The sequence below is a fragment of the Chlamydotis macqueenii genome, chromosome 5 (genome assembly GCF_036417535.1).
Source record: "Chlamydotis macqueenii isolate bChlMac1 chromosome 5, bChlMac1.mat, whole genome shotgun sequence".
Taxonomy (NCBI): Eukaryota; Metazoa; Chordata; class Aves; order Otidiformes; family Otididae; genus Chlamydotis; species Chlamydotis macqueenii.
This window is the reverse complement of record NC_141560.1, coordinates 30300175-30317116: the sequence shown is the minus strand read 5'-3', so window position 1 is coordinate 30317116 and position 16942 is coordinate 30300175. Positions and strand designations below refer to the sequence as shown.

Genomic DNA, 16942 nt, shown 5'->3' with positions numbered 1-16942 from the left:
ATGTACCAATCCAGCCTTCAGACCAGTCCTAGAACTCTTTTAATCAACATTCTGCTGTAATGCTGTCATGAAATTGCACGTGTCTGCCTTCTCCAGTGTCCTGCTTGTATGCTACCAGAAGAGCCATTTTATTGACATTTCATTGGTGCTGTCTTGGTCTTATTGATCTGATTTTGTATGTTCAGAGAAAACACAGCACACTTTTATTTAGGGCCATCAAGATTACTGAAAAGCTGTAAACGAGGATGTTTTATTGATCTTGGTGTAGGTGGCATAGTATTGCTGTGTATTGTCATTTCAAGAAATCTGTTTTGTTGTGTGTTGGATTTTTGGAGCTGTATGGTAGGCATCTGATAACAGAGAAGGAAGTGTTAACTCTACTCTGAAAGCAATGAGAATTAGAGATGTTACTGAGATCTCGTTAAGCTAAATCTTCTTTACATGTTATGTTTTAGAAAATCTTAATGAGACCCAGGGTGAAGGAGGAGGAATGGCTGTTGCTTTTGATGAGACAAGGGTGGTTACCAGAGCCCACTGAAGCACTTTAGATTTGAGATAGTCTTAAGGATGCTTTTTAGCAGTAGGCAAACAGCGGGGTGCGGGGTGCTCTGCAGTATTTCATGTTGCTTTGAGAATATGCAGAACGTTATAGCCAGAATATACAGCATGTTGTGAATTGTTCTTCTGCATTGTATAAATTTGATTAAGTCTTGCTGCTCGGAGCAGTTTATAGTCCTTGTTGTTAACCAAAGAAAATAAGATCCAGTTTTCATGTGAAACTCTGCTGTTGAGAAATAAACAGTGCACATGTTTTAACAACAGAGAGACCCCTTTGGCTACTCTGTAGGTCATTGTTTGTGTACTCGCAGCAACAATCTGATTTCACCCACTGAAGTGAAGGAGAGGGAGATCTCTGAAGATGCCTGTTCTGTGAGATTAGGCTGTCTTCCTGGGCTCTATACAGAAGAAACTGTCCATGCAGGTAGTGGATGCTGAGATGTTAGCCTCTGAATGTTTGACTGACATGCTGTAGAACACTTGGATTAAACTGAGAAGTGGCATAGTATTTTGGTGACCTTTCTCAGGAAAATGCATCTTTTCCCATCTTTTCCATCCTTCTTACCCTCCAGTTCCTGGTCCTCACGTGCTGAGTGGTCAAGGATTGGCCTCCTCTTTTTTTTTTTTTTTTTTCTTTTCTTTCTTTCTTTTTTATTGTTTTTCTTGAAATCAGTCCTGTGTCATGGTAAAAATTAAGCAGACCTTGAATCTGCAGTGATATATGCTGTTGCAGATACATTTTTTCCTGTTTCTTTTTTGAAAACCCTTTCATAGGTAAGTATGTATTCATTTTTCTCAAGGCTTCTTAGAGTATTATAGCTTGTGGTGGTACATGTGTTGTTTACAAGGACACCAAAGCAGTGCCTAGAGATGGCTCTAGGCTGAAGTTCAAATGTCATCAACCTCTTTATAACAAAACTGTCTTACTGCAGGTGGGAGAAGTAAGACTGTGCTTCCTAGAAATGTGGTTAGATGGTATAATGCCATCAAAATAAGCCCTAACTAAACACTGAAAAGGGCTGTGTGAGTAGAGAAGAGTTGTATTACACTGGTGCAGTGCATCAGTCCAAGCTCATCTCTTTTCATGTAGCAGTTCCATACTCTCACCTAAATGCTATAGTCATGCCAGTGATTTGTTTAGCTTCCTATTTTGTTCTTTTTGATTTGTAAACCAAAGCATCCAGTTTATTTTCATCCATATTTCTGCAAAATCGTGTCTTGAATGCCTTCTTACTTGATTGCTTGAAAGCTTTAATCTGTAGAGTTTAGCTTTTTAATTTGTGTGCTCTCAGGTGTTATTTTATCTGGATTTGGAGTTCAGCTTTGAATGCATTGCATTATATTCACACTTTTTATTTTACTAGCTATATATATTTTACCTTGGGTGTCTCAAAAGTTTCTGTCAAAGTATGTATTATAATATATTTCTTATTGCTTAAAGTATTCTTTCTGTTTTCTGATGGCTCCTGCCCATGCATGCTTTTAAAATAAACCAGCTAGACCAAATTCCTTTTGTTCTTTTGTGTATGTGCACCTTTTTGAGATGAGATGTGAGTTTAGATAGCAGAGACTATAAAGAGGAATTTTTGACTTTTGTGGCGTTTTGATTTGAATGTGCTCATTTTTTTTTTTGCTTTCTGCTTGCTTACCCCTTTGCCAGCGGAACAATTGAAATATTTTCCCCTCCTTTTCTTTTCTTCACACTGGAAACCCTAGGAATATAGAGCAGGACAAGGACATTACCTCTAAAATGTTCAAATAAACATCTTCTGTTCCTACAGTAATTTCAGTCTTGCAGACAGAAAAAGTCCTGCAGACTTCTGCCAGTTTGAAGAAATCCAGGACTTCTTCCCTAGAGCTGTTGATAGCATGTAATTTAGGGGTGGGTTTATTTGGTACCTCTCCTCTAGGGTTCCAAAGCAGACTTAATACAAGGAGAAGAATTCCCCAAAACACTGGTGTGTGAATGGGAATGATCCTCTGATTCCTGAGATTAGTGAACAGCATAGTTTTAAAAAAAAAAAAGTTCCCATCGTGTTGTAGGACTTTGGTTTTGTTCTGATATAAATGACTCGGCATTTAGCAAAATATTGCAGAAGTAGAAGGCTGCTTGATAGGGGGTTTATACCTCACAACATGGGGATTTCATACAAATAGGTGAAGTCAGCACAAGGTGCTCTGGTTTCAGCAGGACGAAGTGACATTTTATTATGGTAAATGCATTGTTGTTCTGGCAAAAGATGAATGGTATCAGTAAAATGTAACAACCTAAGAAAAAGTGGGGCCAGGTTCTTGGGTAGAATAAATAAAGGTATACATATATTGAAGAGATGAAGGGGGAGAATAGACAAATGCTTTTAACAAAGAGGGAACACTACTCTTAAAAGGAAAAAAATGTGTAAGCTTATTTCTTTTTTTAAAAAAAAAAGAAAATTCAAAACCAACTCCCTCCCCCAAAAAACTCCTTGTTTGCTTGTGTTTTAGAAAATCTAATGAGACCCCTGAAGAACTATGGAATCGCATGGTGAGCATATGTTTTAATTTAAATCAAGCTTTTTTACAGATGTACTTGATATTGTGCTGGAAAGCTTAATTTTTTGCTTTGTTATTTCAGCATGTCCATGGGTTTCTTGATAGAAGAGACTGCCCCAGTTGTGTGGAGAGGACTCATGGTAATGTCAGCTGTTGAGAAATTGTTGAGACAGGTAAGGACTTACGTGCATATTTGTATATCAAACTAATTGATTATTTTAAAATGCTTTTAACTGGTACATGACTGTCCATGACGTTATTTCATATATTAGTGGTGAGCATTTTTGTATCTTGATCTTCTTAAACTCTTAAGAATTTAATCTTAACTTCAGGTAAGAGGGAAAGTTGACACTTTTTGCTTTTACCCTAACCATTTCAAGTAGAGCTGTTGTTCCATCCATTTGATGGCTGAATCACCCCAGTTTGCATTCCTGCTCATTCCTTTTTGTGTTTCTTTATGTAATTGTTTAAAAAAAAAAGGTCATTTTGAAGTTGTCTAAGGATTTGAATGTATAGATATCTATGCATATCTACAGCTGTATTCCCTTATGTACTTACTAATTCACTAACACCAAGAACTCTTGGATGGCGTTTGACATGTGACAGGTACATGAAAATCATTAGATACCATCTCTGTGTAATGCAGATGGGTTACTAGTTAATAAATTTCCTGGCATATGGAAGTGAAGTGGCTTTTTTATTTCTTGATAGATTTTTTTTTTTTTTCCCCTCTTATTGTGAGTAGATCTGTGAAGTGCTAATGAGACAAACAGCTGAGAAAAATGCATTAAGGTTGCATGTTTAGACTTAAGTGACCCAAATTGTTCACGACTGACATCCATTCCAGGGATTTAATGTGGAGATCACTAGGTTTTTGTATGTCTTCTGTAAATGCCTCCAAATCGTGTACTCTCTTAATGACTAAAAACAAGAATTTTTTTTTTTTTCCATTTTTACTGAATTCTCCTCTAACACAAACTTTCAACAGTGACAGTCGTTGCCCTAGTCAGAAAAGCCATGTGTCTGCCAAAATTTCAGGAAGAACATCTTTGTCTAGATTTGGCCTTTAAAAATACTATCCATGCCAATAGCTGTGAAAGGCTGTTCTGACCTCTTTGTGTGTTGCATTGCATTGGCCAAACTCATGAAGACTAGAGCCTAAAACCTTAAAGGTAGAGCTAAAGTTAGCACCTGCTGTATTGGCGTACTCCACCCTGGGAGACTGAAGACTGGCAGGCGCTGCAGTGCTGTTACTTCAGTCAGTGGTATCCCCAGATGGGAAGCATGTGCCAGCATAATTGTGGAGGGTGCGGATGATGCCGTGTAATGAGCTCGTTGCTCCCTAGCAACCAATGAAGCAGTTACATGCCGGCCAATCATGCTGTAGGAACAAGACCGAGTCCATTAATGCTCCAGGCAGCAGTGATTTCCCTGATAGTGGAACCTGAATTCTGAAAGAGGAAGGCTTTACAGCTAAATTTCTTCTCCCCACAAGCATTTTGCTTCTGCATGGTGACCAGTGTAATCTTAAATCTGTGCTGGAAAAAGTTGTTTGCATCTCTGTTTGCACACAGTAGTGTACCAAGATGACCAAGAAGGCCAACAGCATTCTGGCTTGTATCAGAAATGGCATGGCCAGCAGGAGGAGGGAAGTGATCGTGCCCCTGTACTTGGCACTGGTGAGGCTGCAGCTCAAATACTGTGTTCAGTTTGGGCCCATCACTACAAGGACATTGAGTTGCTGGAACACATCCAGAGAAGGGCAGTGAAACTGGTGAGGGGTCTGGAGCACACGTCTTATGAGGAGCGGCTGAGGGAACTGAGGTTGTTTAGCCTGGAGAAGAGGAGGCTGAGGGGAGACCTCATTGCTCTTTGCCACTACCTGAAAAGAGGTTGTAGAGAGATTGGTGTTGGTATCTTCTCCCAAGTAACAAGCAATAGGACAAAAGGAAATGGCCTCAAGTTGCATCGGGGGAGGTTTAGATTGGATATTAGGAAAAAAGGTCTTTACTGAAGGAGTGGTCAAGCATTGGGACAGGCTGCCCGGGGAAGTGTTAGAGTCACCATCCCTGGAGGTGTTCAAAAAACATGTAGATGTGGCACTTTGGGACATGGTTTAGTAGGCATGGTGGTGTTGCGTTGATGATTGGACTTGATGATCTTGGAGGTCTTTTCCAACCCTAATGATTGTGTTCTATTCTATTCCTCCTTCAAAGAAAGAAGCTCGCAGATCACAGGGAGAACCAGCAGGATCTATCTGATGTACAGGTGGTTTTTAGAAAATAAGTAATAATTTTTCCAGATTCACACATGCTATTTTGATTTTAAAAACTGTAATCTGCCTTTTGACATAGTTACTAGTCAGTGTCAAGAAGGGGTTAGCTGTAAAACCAATAGTATTTTAACCTTAGACACCTAGACAAGAGAGGACCACGGCATGCTATAGTATTTTTAAAGATACTATAATTTCATTTTATAGATTTAGTTTAGTGATCTGTTGGGGGCTTTGAAATTTCTCTTTATCTGTTCAGATTGGTCTTAGCTGTTACCTTTTGCTTGACAGTATAAATTTGCTTGCAAGAGTAAAATACTTCCATTTGTTTTTAACTTTCTAAAACCATGTTCTTAAGACATAGCTGCTCCCCAGTCTAGATTTATAATAGAATACAAATGTAAGGAGCTTGTGTGCATTCAGACAATCTGATAAAATATTAAGTTATTAAAATAATTAAGTCAGCCAAATAAAAACCACAAAAATTTCCAGAGTTCTACATTAAAAACACTGATGGTATTTTATAAGGGTGTTTATTGGTAGATGGTGGAAGGTTTTTTGGTTGTTTTTTTTAAAGAGCATCAAGACTACACGTTCACTCTCTAAATAACTTTGGATGCTTGTTTGGTTTTCTCCATAGGAACAAATCTGTTTTCCAGAGCTTGTCATGCTTCTGATACTCTGATAAAGCACTGAAGGGCTTGGTTTCCAAGTTCATTAGTGGGGACTTGTTAACTCATTGTGTGCAGGGAGGAGTGGTCAAGCATTGGAATGAGCTGCCTAGGGAAGTGGTGGAGTCGCCATCCCTGGAGGTGTTCAAAAAACATGTAGATGTGGCACGTGGGACATGGTTTAGTAGGCATGGTGGTGTTGGGTTGACGATTGGACTTAATGATCTTGGAGGTCTTTTCCAACCTCCAAGGTTAACTCATAATTGGTCTGTGCCTGTAATCAGCATTTAAATGCTTCTCTTAACACTTGCAACTTATTTAAATTTCTGGAATTGTTATGTTGGAAAATAAATTTTGTTAAATATATACATTATGTGTTTTCTTATATATTTACTGCATGTAACCTCAGGCTTTGTAATACGTGTATATTTGTCCTCTGGTTTTACTTCTTTGTTGGATGAACAGCTTTTCAGCACAGTCCACAGTCCAGCCTCACTTTTGTCTCTTTTTCACTTCTACTTCCCTATGGCCAGGATGTACATCACTTTTCGGATAGAACACCACTTTTTAAATCCAGACTTTCCTTTTGCCACATGCTTAGTCTGACAAGCTGCCTTTGTTCTTGTGTGCTGTATAGTGTCAGACTGGTAGATAATAGGCACTAATATTGAAGACCAAAATTAGTGCTTGGGATTTCTCTGGTAATCCATATCTCATGAGCAAGGATGGTTTTATAGAACACATTGTGTAATTTTCCTTAAACAGAGTTTGAAGGAAATGTGCCTTTATAATACAAAATAGAGTTAACAGTTTAGTATTCTATTTTTTTATATATTACATATATATTGATGTATGTGTATCAAATCAGTATATAAATGAAAATATATAGCATATTGGTTCTATAATGTGTCCTACTTTTAATAAAAGTATTGTTCAATAGAAAAGAAGGAAAGGGATGAAGATAAGTTATTGAAAGAACAAGAAATAGATGAGGAAATCATTTTTCACCTGTGGCAAAAGTGAATTACAAACAGTAATGGAAGGTTTGATTCTTGTTCTGGCTTTGTTAGTGAGGGGGGGCCTAAGGTGGTAGCTTCTGTAGGAAACTGCTAGAAGTCGCTCCCCTTTGTTCAGTGGACTCGGCCGGGCCTAGGGCAGACCTGCTGCTGGCCAAGGCCGAGCCAATTGGTAGCAGAATGTCCTGTGATAACGCCTCTGCGATAACGTATTTAAGTAGGGGAAAACAGAAAACAAAAAAGAAGAGAAAGAGAGAAGATGTGAAGCAGCTGAGCGGAGGGCAGAGAGGGGGAGGTGTGAGCCTTGTGGGCCTTGCAGGCCTCACCCTCTGGCCTCCCGCCGGGCCGCCAACTGGGCCCAACTCAGCCTGGCCCGGCTGCAAGAAGTGGAGAGGAGATGAGATGGGTGATGTGAATAGGATGTAAAAAGGATCCTGAGAGGCGTCTGCCAGCCTGTTGTGAGGAACGGCTGCAGATGCCAAGGTCAGTGAAGGAGGCGGGGAGGAGTAACGCGGCTCCTGGCCAAGATTCCCCTGCAGCCTGTGGTGACAACCATGGTGGAGCAGGTTGTCCCCCTGCAGCCCATGGAGATCCATGGAGGGGCAGAGATCCACCTGCAGCCTGTGGAGGACCCCACGCCGGAGCAGATGGAGGCCTGAAGGAGGCTGTGGCCCATGGAGGGCCCACTGGGGCAGCTGTTCTGGAGGGACTACACCCATGGAAGAGATGACCCATGCCAGAGCAGTTTCACGAAGGACTGTGGCGCATGGGAGGGACCCCACGCTGGAGCAGAGGAGGAATGCGAGGAGTTCTTCCCCCGATGATGACACAGTGGCGTAAAACAACGTGTGATGGACTGACCGCGAGCCCCATTCCCTTTTTCCCCCCTGTGCTGCTCGGGAGGGGAGGTAGTAGAGATAATGTTAAGCCTGGGAAGAGGGGAGGGGTGGGGGGAGGTTATCTTGTTCTCTGTCTCATTCTCCTGCTAGTTTTAGAAATAAATGAATAGTTTTCCCCAAGTCGAGTCTGTTTTGCCCATAACGGTAACTTTAAGGATTTCTCCCCGTCCTTATCTGAAACCTTGAGCCGTTTTTCCTTGTATTATCTCTCCCTATTCTCTCGGAGGGTGGGGGGAGCGAGAGAGAGACTGCATAGTCTGGTCCTGATCGGGGCTGAACTACGACAATTCTATATAAACATATTCATAACTCTTTCAGTTAAATATATTTACATGCCTTGAAATTATCCAAAGTTTTGTCGTGGCTGAGAAGTGACTTTCTTCATTCACATAATTAGGTGTGCTGTAGGCCCTCTGGCACTGCAGGGTGATCTTTTTTTCTTGTATGGGTTTTAACTCTTCCCATTTCCCTGACACAATTATCTTTATGTAAAAATTCTTTCACCTGTGTTAACACTTCCTTTGAATCTTGCTTGCTTGTAAGTGAGATAGAAAAGAGTATTTTTTTTTTCTTCAGTTTTTCAAAAGAGAGTTCTTTCGTCTGACAATATTGTTAAAGCTCAGGTAAGGAAGTTTTGATAGTTCTCTAGTGTCTTCTGTAGCATTAGGCTTTTTCTATTCAGTTTTCACTTAACATACACTTCAGAAGCTGCTTACTCTTTTGAATAGTTCTGTTCAGCACTTGTTTATTTACTCTTCATGTGTCTTGACTCAGTGCTCTGGTAGTTGGTTTAGATTAGAGAAGCTACCTCAAACTGCATCATGTTGGTATATTTGCAGTGAGAGTGGCTTCTGTTTAACCTTTCGGCTAAGTACAGTAAAGATATGAGTATTTTTGAGAGTTTCCTAAAGCCTGTACTTGAACAATAATGTGTCTGAAAAGCTCTATTGGAATAAGTATCAAGAAGACAGGTAAGAATAGAGATACAAAGATTATTTTAAAAAAGAAAAAAAAAGACAACCAAAACTTGTTTGCTGGTTTAAAGTGCTTTTGCAACAAGGATTTCAAATGGTCATCACCACTGTCCCATACAGTCTGTACGGTAAGTTTTCTAGCACCATTCTCATTTCTGTCTGAGGGCACCTTGACAGTTCAGTGACAAAGGAGGAATTAGAAGGGTGCAGGCACAGTCCTGAACTGAGCCAGGAGCAGCATGACTGGCTACTGCATGTCCTGGAGTGTATCATGGCGATTGTTCTGCCAAAAGGTTGGGGGAAAGGAAGTGGCACCATGTTGGCTGCTCATTTAGTGGCTGCTACAATCATAGCAGCAATGCAAGTGGAGGAGGTTTCTTGTTTAGGCAGTAATCAGTAAAACTTTTAATACAAAGGGTAGTAAGTGTTGGTTTCTTGATCTTGAACTCTATCTTATACGTGTGTTATCAAGTTGAAACACCAGCAGAGAAGGGGAAAAAATGATTATGCAGCAGACAAGTCAACTTTTCTATTAAAAAAAAAAATCAGATAAAAAAGTGAAATACAAGGTGAAATACAAGTGCATATTTCAGCATGTTCTCCTTGTATCTTTATCGTATCTATAGATAACATTTTATCACTATTAAAAACAAGCGTTACCTACACAACATGGATTGTAGATGTCAGCAATTCTGTTAAGTGCAAACATTCCCCTTGGAACTAGCCCAAAAATCATTTCAAGGCAGGAGTCTCTGGTTGATTAACATCCGTAACAGAATTTCTTACCCTGAGATGACATTTTAACCTGTGTTTTTGCAGGCTAGTCAGATCTTACATGGCAGGACTCTTGTATTTCTTCCTTATCGTGCTCTAGAGTATCAAGAACATTTTGTGCACTGGCAGCATCCTTGGTATCGTGTGGCTGTAAAGTAGAGCCTCAGTGCTGTTAAGTGTACTGTGGGCTCTAAGATGTTCCTTAGATTTACCTGGTAAGGATGAACACATTTCCCCAGAAAGACGATGAAGCTTTTCCTGGAACGGCTTAATTCTAATGAGCCCCTAAAATACTCTTCTTATTATCTAATTGTAATATCTCCGTCTCTTTCTTGCTGCTTCTTTTAGCATCACTTCAGTGCCTCTGTTTTATAAAAGGTATGTATTGAAAGAAAATTAAAATAGAACAAAGTTTCACTGGGAGGGATATAATTAGAAAGGAAAGAATACAGGGAAGCAAATTACATAAAACTTCCAATGCAGAGCAGTTGCATGTGAGCAAAAGGAAATGAGATCTTATACTTTGAAACATCGTCAGGCTTTATCCCACATAGATTCATATTGGAAGCCATAAATTCAGCAGAAGAGTGATCAAAATTATTTTATTAGCTCAACCTAAAGCTGAATAGGGCTGGAGTCTGAAGATCTAGTCTTGTCCTTTAAAGAACTTTAACTCAGTTTATGCAGTTGTTACAATTGTACATAATTTTGGAAGTTTGGCTAGAGGTGGAGATTTAGTGTGCTACTTTACCTCTGAAGCTGTCCTCTACTTAGAGAAGATCTACTTCGAAACCAGCGCTTGCCAGAGGTAGTGGTGATAGTATTTATATAGTAGAGTGTTATGTGTGAACATGCATGTATGTACTCAAACCTTTTTTATAGCATAATTCTCTGATGCTTAGTTATTGTACATAAGTAGTTGTAGAGTATCGTGTGTTACTTGGAATAGGGGAGATGCAGACAGATGGATAAATTGTCTTTGAAACAAACTGTGGTTTGTGAGGTCTGGGATATTTCAAGAGCCTCTGTGAAAAAGCTGCCCTAAAAGCAACAGTGGAGTGAATGGTACAGTAAAAATTTGTGTTTAAAGATCTGAGATTAGATTAACTTGGAAACAGTAGTACTATTTAATTCTTAGAGGGCAAGGACTATGGAGTGTTGTGGGTTTTTGATCATTGCTTGAAGTGGCCCATCTCTATAGAGGAAATTATAGGTGTTCAAGACTATTTCTGTTTGATGTAAATTAGTTAGTAAATTATTATGTGTAATTGCTACTGTTTGAGTAGTGTATGTGTAGTTATCAGTATTCTCCCTTCCACTGTTTAAGTTGAAGAGATTGCATATGTGGATTTGGGGAGAATTTTTCTTTAAATGTGATTTATTTTAGGTACATGTTAATGCTGTGCTTGGGAAGACAAGAAGAATAGATAAGGTATTGAGAGCAAATGTATTTATACTTGGTAAAATAGCTGCTTTACTGTGCATTGACAGTTTTACTGTGCATGTTCTAGACAGTAGAGAGTCCTGTATGTGGTGTCTGTAAACACCAGTTTGATCTCATTTATTATGTATTTATAACATGCTATGTTAAATCTCATAAATTCTTCAGCATGTAAATTTTCAGTTTTGTACCCTTTTGTTTGCCTATGTGTATAAATATATTTCTTACAGACAAGAACAATGGAGAAACCAGGGGAAAGCATTCCAAATTAGAAGGAATGCCATATATTTGATTTGGAAGCAATACGTGACAAGAACATTGTCAGTAAGCTGGTTAAGTACTGCATGCTGAGCTGTCTGCCTGATTGATTAGTATGGTTTGCTAAGAGTTGTCCTTTGGCTTCTCTTTGTGTCCGTAGACTGTCTTTTGCCTTACATTTTGAGGACTGTGGAAATTTCATTCTGTGTTTATACAGTGTTCAGCACAGTACTGAGTTATCATTTCTTGAGAGATGCACAGAAATACGAAGACTAGTATTCGCAACTTCCAAGTAAATCTAAACTTCTTCCTTTGATACCTTTTCCTGTTTATGAGATAAATTTATTATACTTTTTTTTCTTCTAATAAGCACACTGTATTTTGTGTTTCAGATTCCCAAAGTGTATGTGTCAATGATATAAAATCTGTTAAGAATGCCTAAGATCAATATAAATGTGTCACTGGCTTCACCACAACTGATATTGATCAGAACCTAAATGTCTTTTGCAGATCTGTGCACAGTTGCTTTACTTCTGATGGTACATACTACCTTGCATATATATTCTCCAGCAAAGAGCCATCAAGGTGATAAGGGGGATGAAGCATGTAATATGTGAAGAGACACTGAGAGAACTGGGATTTTTTTTGTTGTTGTTTTGAGAAGGTTAAAGGGAGATATGAACTGTTGCCTTCAACTCCCTAGTGGGTATTTTCAGAGAAGATGAAGGCAGATGCCTCCTGGATGTGCACAGTGATAGCACAGGAGGTAATGAATGCAAATTGTACTGTACAATAAGAAATGTGCAGGGGTGGGGGGGGTAGGTTTCTTTAGGTTTTTTACAGTGAAAGCAATTGCCCATCAGAACAGATTGCCCGGAGAGATTCTAGAATCTCTCTTTTGGAAGATATTCAGATCTCAGCTGGGCGAGACCCTGAGTAACCTACTCTAAGCTGGGCCTGGTTTGAGCAGTGAGATGGACCAGAGAGCTAACCTCCTGAGGTCCCTTCAGACCTAAGTTGTGTGAATCTGGGATTAGTTCTAAAATTGGCATTCCACTGCCTGTTTGACTGTCGGTGTATAACTCCATTAAAGCCTACAGCTCAAAGAGGAGAAAATGGCTCTGCCTTTCACAGATATCACTGGTTAAAGCACTCAGTCAAAACCTAAACTGAAATGCAGGTGTCTCTCTAATATGAGTGCCCTAATTGCTAAGCTAGACAGTCATGCTAGCTCATCTCTCTTGCTTAAATAAATATACAATTTAGTCTTGCAATCAAATGAGCAAGTTTCAACATAGTGACTCAGAGCATCCTTTCCTCAGAAGCATTTGCCGTCATTTGGCCTGTCTCTTTAGAGGTGCAGATCTGATCCCTGTAGGCAGAGACATAAAAGTCAAACCCAAACAAGCCTTATCTCTTGAATGAGTATCCTTAAGATGAACTATGAAATTTAAAAAAAATACAGAGAAATATGTTTTTTTTTTTTTTTTTCCTGTCGTACCTCTCTCTTGTTCTGATATTCTGATAGAAGTACCTTGATCTAGGAGAGGTTTAAAAATGGGGATTCTATGCTTGTGTGTGTTGATGTGCTCTCAGGCATCTTAGAATTGAGTAGCAATGCCATAAGGAAGGTTGTGCTGGAGACTTATGGCAATTTTTTGCTTTAGCTTTGGTAGTTCACTGCCTAGGATGCATACCTTTATGAAACTCAGTCTGAGCTATCTGACCCTTCTTCTGTAGTGCATGGAGAAAAATAGGTTGATTTTTTTTTTTTTAATTTTTTTTTTTTTAAAATCTTACTGTCAGTGTCAGCCTTGAGTATTCTACAGTCTCAACTAGACAAAGAAAAATTCAAATATGACAGCAAAAGACATCTTCAAATAAGAAGTTACACATGTAGTATAAATCTTTTATGTCCAAATTTTTTAGGAGAAAGATTGAAGAAAGGCCAGCAGGAATGAATTCAGGAATGGAATCTGGAGACATGGATTTGAAGGCTAGCATATTTTTAAGTGTTTGCTAAACAGGAATACTGGTGGTAATTGTTTACATGAAAAATATCAAAATGCAGACCACAGTAGATACCTAATACCACTTTTCTATTCTCTTCCAGTAGTAAAGGAGTCTGTTCCTTCTTTCTAGCTGCTGTAGGTTAGATGCAAAAAGGGACATGAGTGTTGCTGTGCTGAGTGTTGCAGTGCCTAAGAGGTAGGTGCCCTGCCTGCAGGAGTGGAAGGTTAAACTAAAGCCTAGGCTGGAGCCACTGCATACTTGGGATGGTGAGAATACATCAGTTGTCATTTCCAGTGGTACTTTGAAGAGTTACTTTGCCCTCCTGGATGTACCTTCATGCTCTTTGGCACTGTTTTAGGATAGGTGCAAGCCTTGCATTTTAAGTGTAGCAAAAATTTATTCTGTTTCAGATCCATGCCTTGAGCGAGTTGGCATAAAGTTCCAGTTTTTCTGCGTTTCATCACTTACATCGTAAATGTCAGTGGGGGCTTGCTCAAAGATGGAATTATTATTAGTGTGGGCAAAAAAGTGTCTCGTCAGTATAAAATTAGTGAGAGTGTGTGTTGGTGGATGAGAGGGAGCAGTGAAATGGGATTTAGCAAAGAATTGCACGTATTGGGTCAGGAGGAAGACGACAATAACAAGTTGATGGCTCTGATTTTTTTTTTTTTTTTGGCAGCTATATTTTGAATGAATTGAAAGGATCCCCAGAATAGTAATAGTGAGTCAATGATGAAAATTACTCTTATTGTAAATGTAAAGAGCAAGTGAAGAAAAAGCACTGCAGTGAAGCCAGAAGTTTTTTTTTTTCTTTTTTGGAGTGTGGATTTTATTTTTAACACTTTTTGGTTTAGGAAGGGCACTGTTTCAAGCCATTACCATTGAAGGCATTTAACTTGCATTATGGCAGTAAATTTTGAAATGGGAAAAGAGTGAGATGCTGCAATGAGAAAAAGGTGGTCAGAAACATGAATAGCTGTTTTTAAAACTTTTATCATTTTTTTGCTTTTTAATACGTATTTAAGAGTCTGTGCACACTTGTCTGTTTATCAACAGAGTAGGTGTACCTAGAATTTATATGCTATAGGCTTGCTAATATTGTTATCCTCTTTCTTTTTCTTTTTTTTTTTTTTTGTGTTTTGGCAATGTCTTACATTTGAGAATTTTTGCTAATTTCAAAATTGACTTGTGTTCCGAAAGATTCTTGTATTTATCCAGTCTGCAAAGAATTAAGGCAGATAGTGCGTAGCAGGATATTTACAGTTTATATTTCATAGGGCTAAACAAAGCTGTGCTTGTATTATAAACTACAAAGATGTGTTTATACTTTGCAGTGCATAATTCTAAAATACAGTAGTCTCACCAGGTGTCACTACAGTGAAAAATTTGCCAGCATTTCAGCAATTACAGAAATATTTCATCTGTTTTATTTTTCTGTTTGAGTTTTCTTAGCCTGAGGGTGGGCATAGAGATTGTTAGTTCAGGTTCAAGTCTGCTACTTTACAGTTTGGAAAAAAAAAAAAACCAACAAAACCAGTTCAGACGTCACTATTCTTCAGAACGGTAAGAGTAGTTGCATCTTTTGGTAGTTGGGATACTTTTCTATTTTTATTTTTGTGATCCAAAATGCAAAAATGAAAAGATGTAGATGCTTAATCCCTACACATAAGATCACTGATGCTATGTATTTGTTCTGTTTAGAAAGGTCAAGATCTGCTATTGAGATATTTTCAAAAGAGAGCAACACTCAGTGATAAGTAGTGGCCAAACTTTGCAGTACTAAGACTGCACTTTGATATGCTGCTGAGACTGACTGCATCTACAGCTGCAGACAGTAAACAAGAACTCTGAATGCTTGTGAGGTTTGTGGTTTTTGTTTTTTTTTTTTTTTTCTTAAATCTTCAAGCTTTCAATTAAAGTAGAGGAGGTCAACTGGCATCCCTTATTTTATCACTGAAAGTAAGGAAGCTGTTTCAAGGGTAAGATAAGCAAATGACCCATTCATACCTTATAAAACAATTTGTTTTAAAAAATCCTGATACTAGTTTTTTGTTACATTTATTTTGCTAAATAAACAAATTTCTTCTCATCCAGAGCCCACTGAAATCAATGGAAATCTTGACTCCATTTTCTACACCATGCTTTAGTTCTGATGTTGATGTTTAGAAAAGCCTGTTACAGGAATTTGTATAATCATCACTAATGTGCTCAAATGCTAATAGTCACCTTGAAAGGTCCAGTCTGTACAGGGAGAGCTGCCTTAACCAGTCCCAATCAGTATGTACATATTTAAGGGAAATTATTGTGCTTCCTGGAGATGAGAAGTTAAATATAGGTTCAAGGATGTGCTGCAGCCAAAAGCACAGAAGGCTTCTTTCCACCCATCTGCCCCCCAGGTTAACTCCCTGTGGAGTAAGGGTATTCCTACCTGTGCTCCTGTATGTTTTGGGACAGGTATGGCTGAGTACACATGTGCGTGATTCTTTCCTTTTGTTTCTGGCTGAAGCTACAAAACCTGTTCTGTTGCCTTCCTTCCCTTAATGAAGGAAGCAGGATCTATATGGATCCCTGTAGCTTTATTGGCTTGCGTTAGCAGCTGATATGAAAAGGGATTATAGTTTCTGAAAGGAATAGAAAGAAGTGTTAGGAAAGCCAGAAGAAAATAAAAACATTAGCCAACAACTTACTGCTGAACTGGAAGCGTTTGCAGTAAATGTATTTTAACTGTCTTTCAGGATTAAAAAAAAAAAGGGGGGGGGAAAGCCTAACAACATAGTGAAAATGTATTTACAGCAAACATTTATTGGCCTGGTTCCTCAGCTGTCGTGGTTATGACTGTGCAGCTACTGCTGCTGTGGGAACAGGCTGTGAGGGTATTTTCTTTGCTCTGCTTCCAGCAGTATCATCTTTCACACAGATTACGCAGGTATGCATGTCTGGCCTCCTTTGCATAAAACAGAACAAACACAAACCATGCAACTGTTTGCTGGCTTTGTTGACTAGACAGGAAGAAGTGGCAGGGAGCTCATGGTGTCTCAAAATGGCTGCACTGGGCTAGAACTGATATTCCCCCCCCCTTTTTTTTTTTTTTCTCCTTTTTTTTTCCCCCCTCCCTCTTTTTCTTTTTTTTTTTTTTCTTTTTTTCCCGTTGAGACTTTAAAGGAAACTGTTTTGAGGTTTAAGGCTTCTCTGCCTTAACAAAGTTCAGAAATGTGCCTAAATGTCATCCAGCTTCATTCTTGGAAAGTGGTGGTGATTTAAGGATGTTTTAAAGTGTTTGCTAATCAGGAATACTAGTGGCAGAGGAGCTAGGAAAAGAGAAGGCACTATTTGTTTTCTTTTCTAAATGAAGCTTCCATTACTTACATGAGACTTTTTGAAAAAATAGTAGACACCTAATGCCACTCTTCTACTTTCTCTATTCTTCTCCACTAATAAGGGAGTCTGTTTTTTCTTTCTAGCTGCTGTAGGTTAGGTGCAAAAAGGAACATGAGTATTGCTGTGCTGAACGTTGCAGTGCCTAAGAGGTAGGTG

General features: G+C 38.9%; 1 protein-coding gene across 1 annotated transcript in view; it reads left to right on the top strand.

The window, feature by feature from the left end:
* Positions 1–16942, top strand: part of NUBPL (NUBP iron-sulfur cluster assembly factor, mitochondrial) — a 93603-nt gene that overhangs the window by 27493 nt on the left and 49168 nt on the right. Inside the window, exons 5-6 of the mRNA XM_086750056.1 lie at positions 3043–3082; positions 3173–3263. Coding sequence (XP_086606182.1) covers positions 3043–3082; positions 3173–3263 — 131 coding nt within the window. The remainder of the gene's footprint in view (positions 1–3042; positions 3083–3172; positions 3264–16942) is intronic.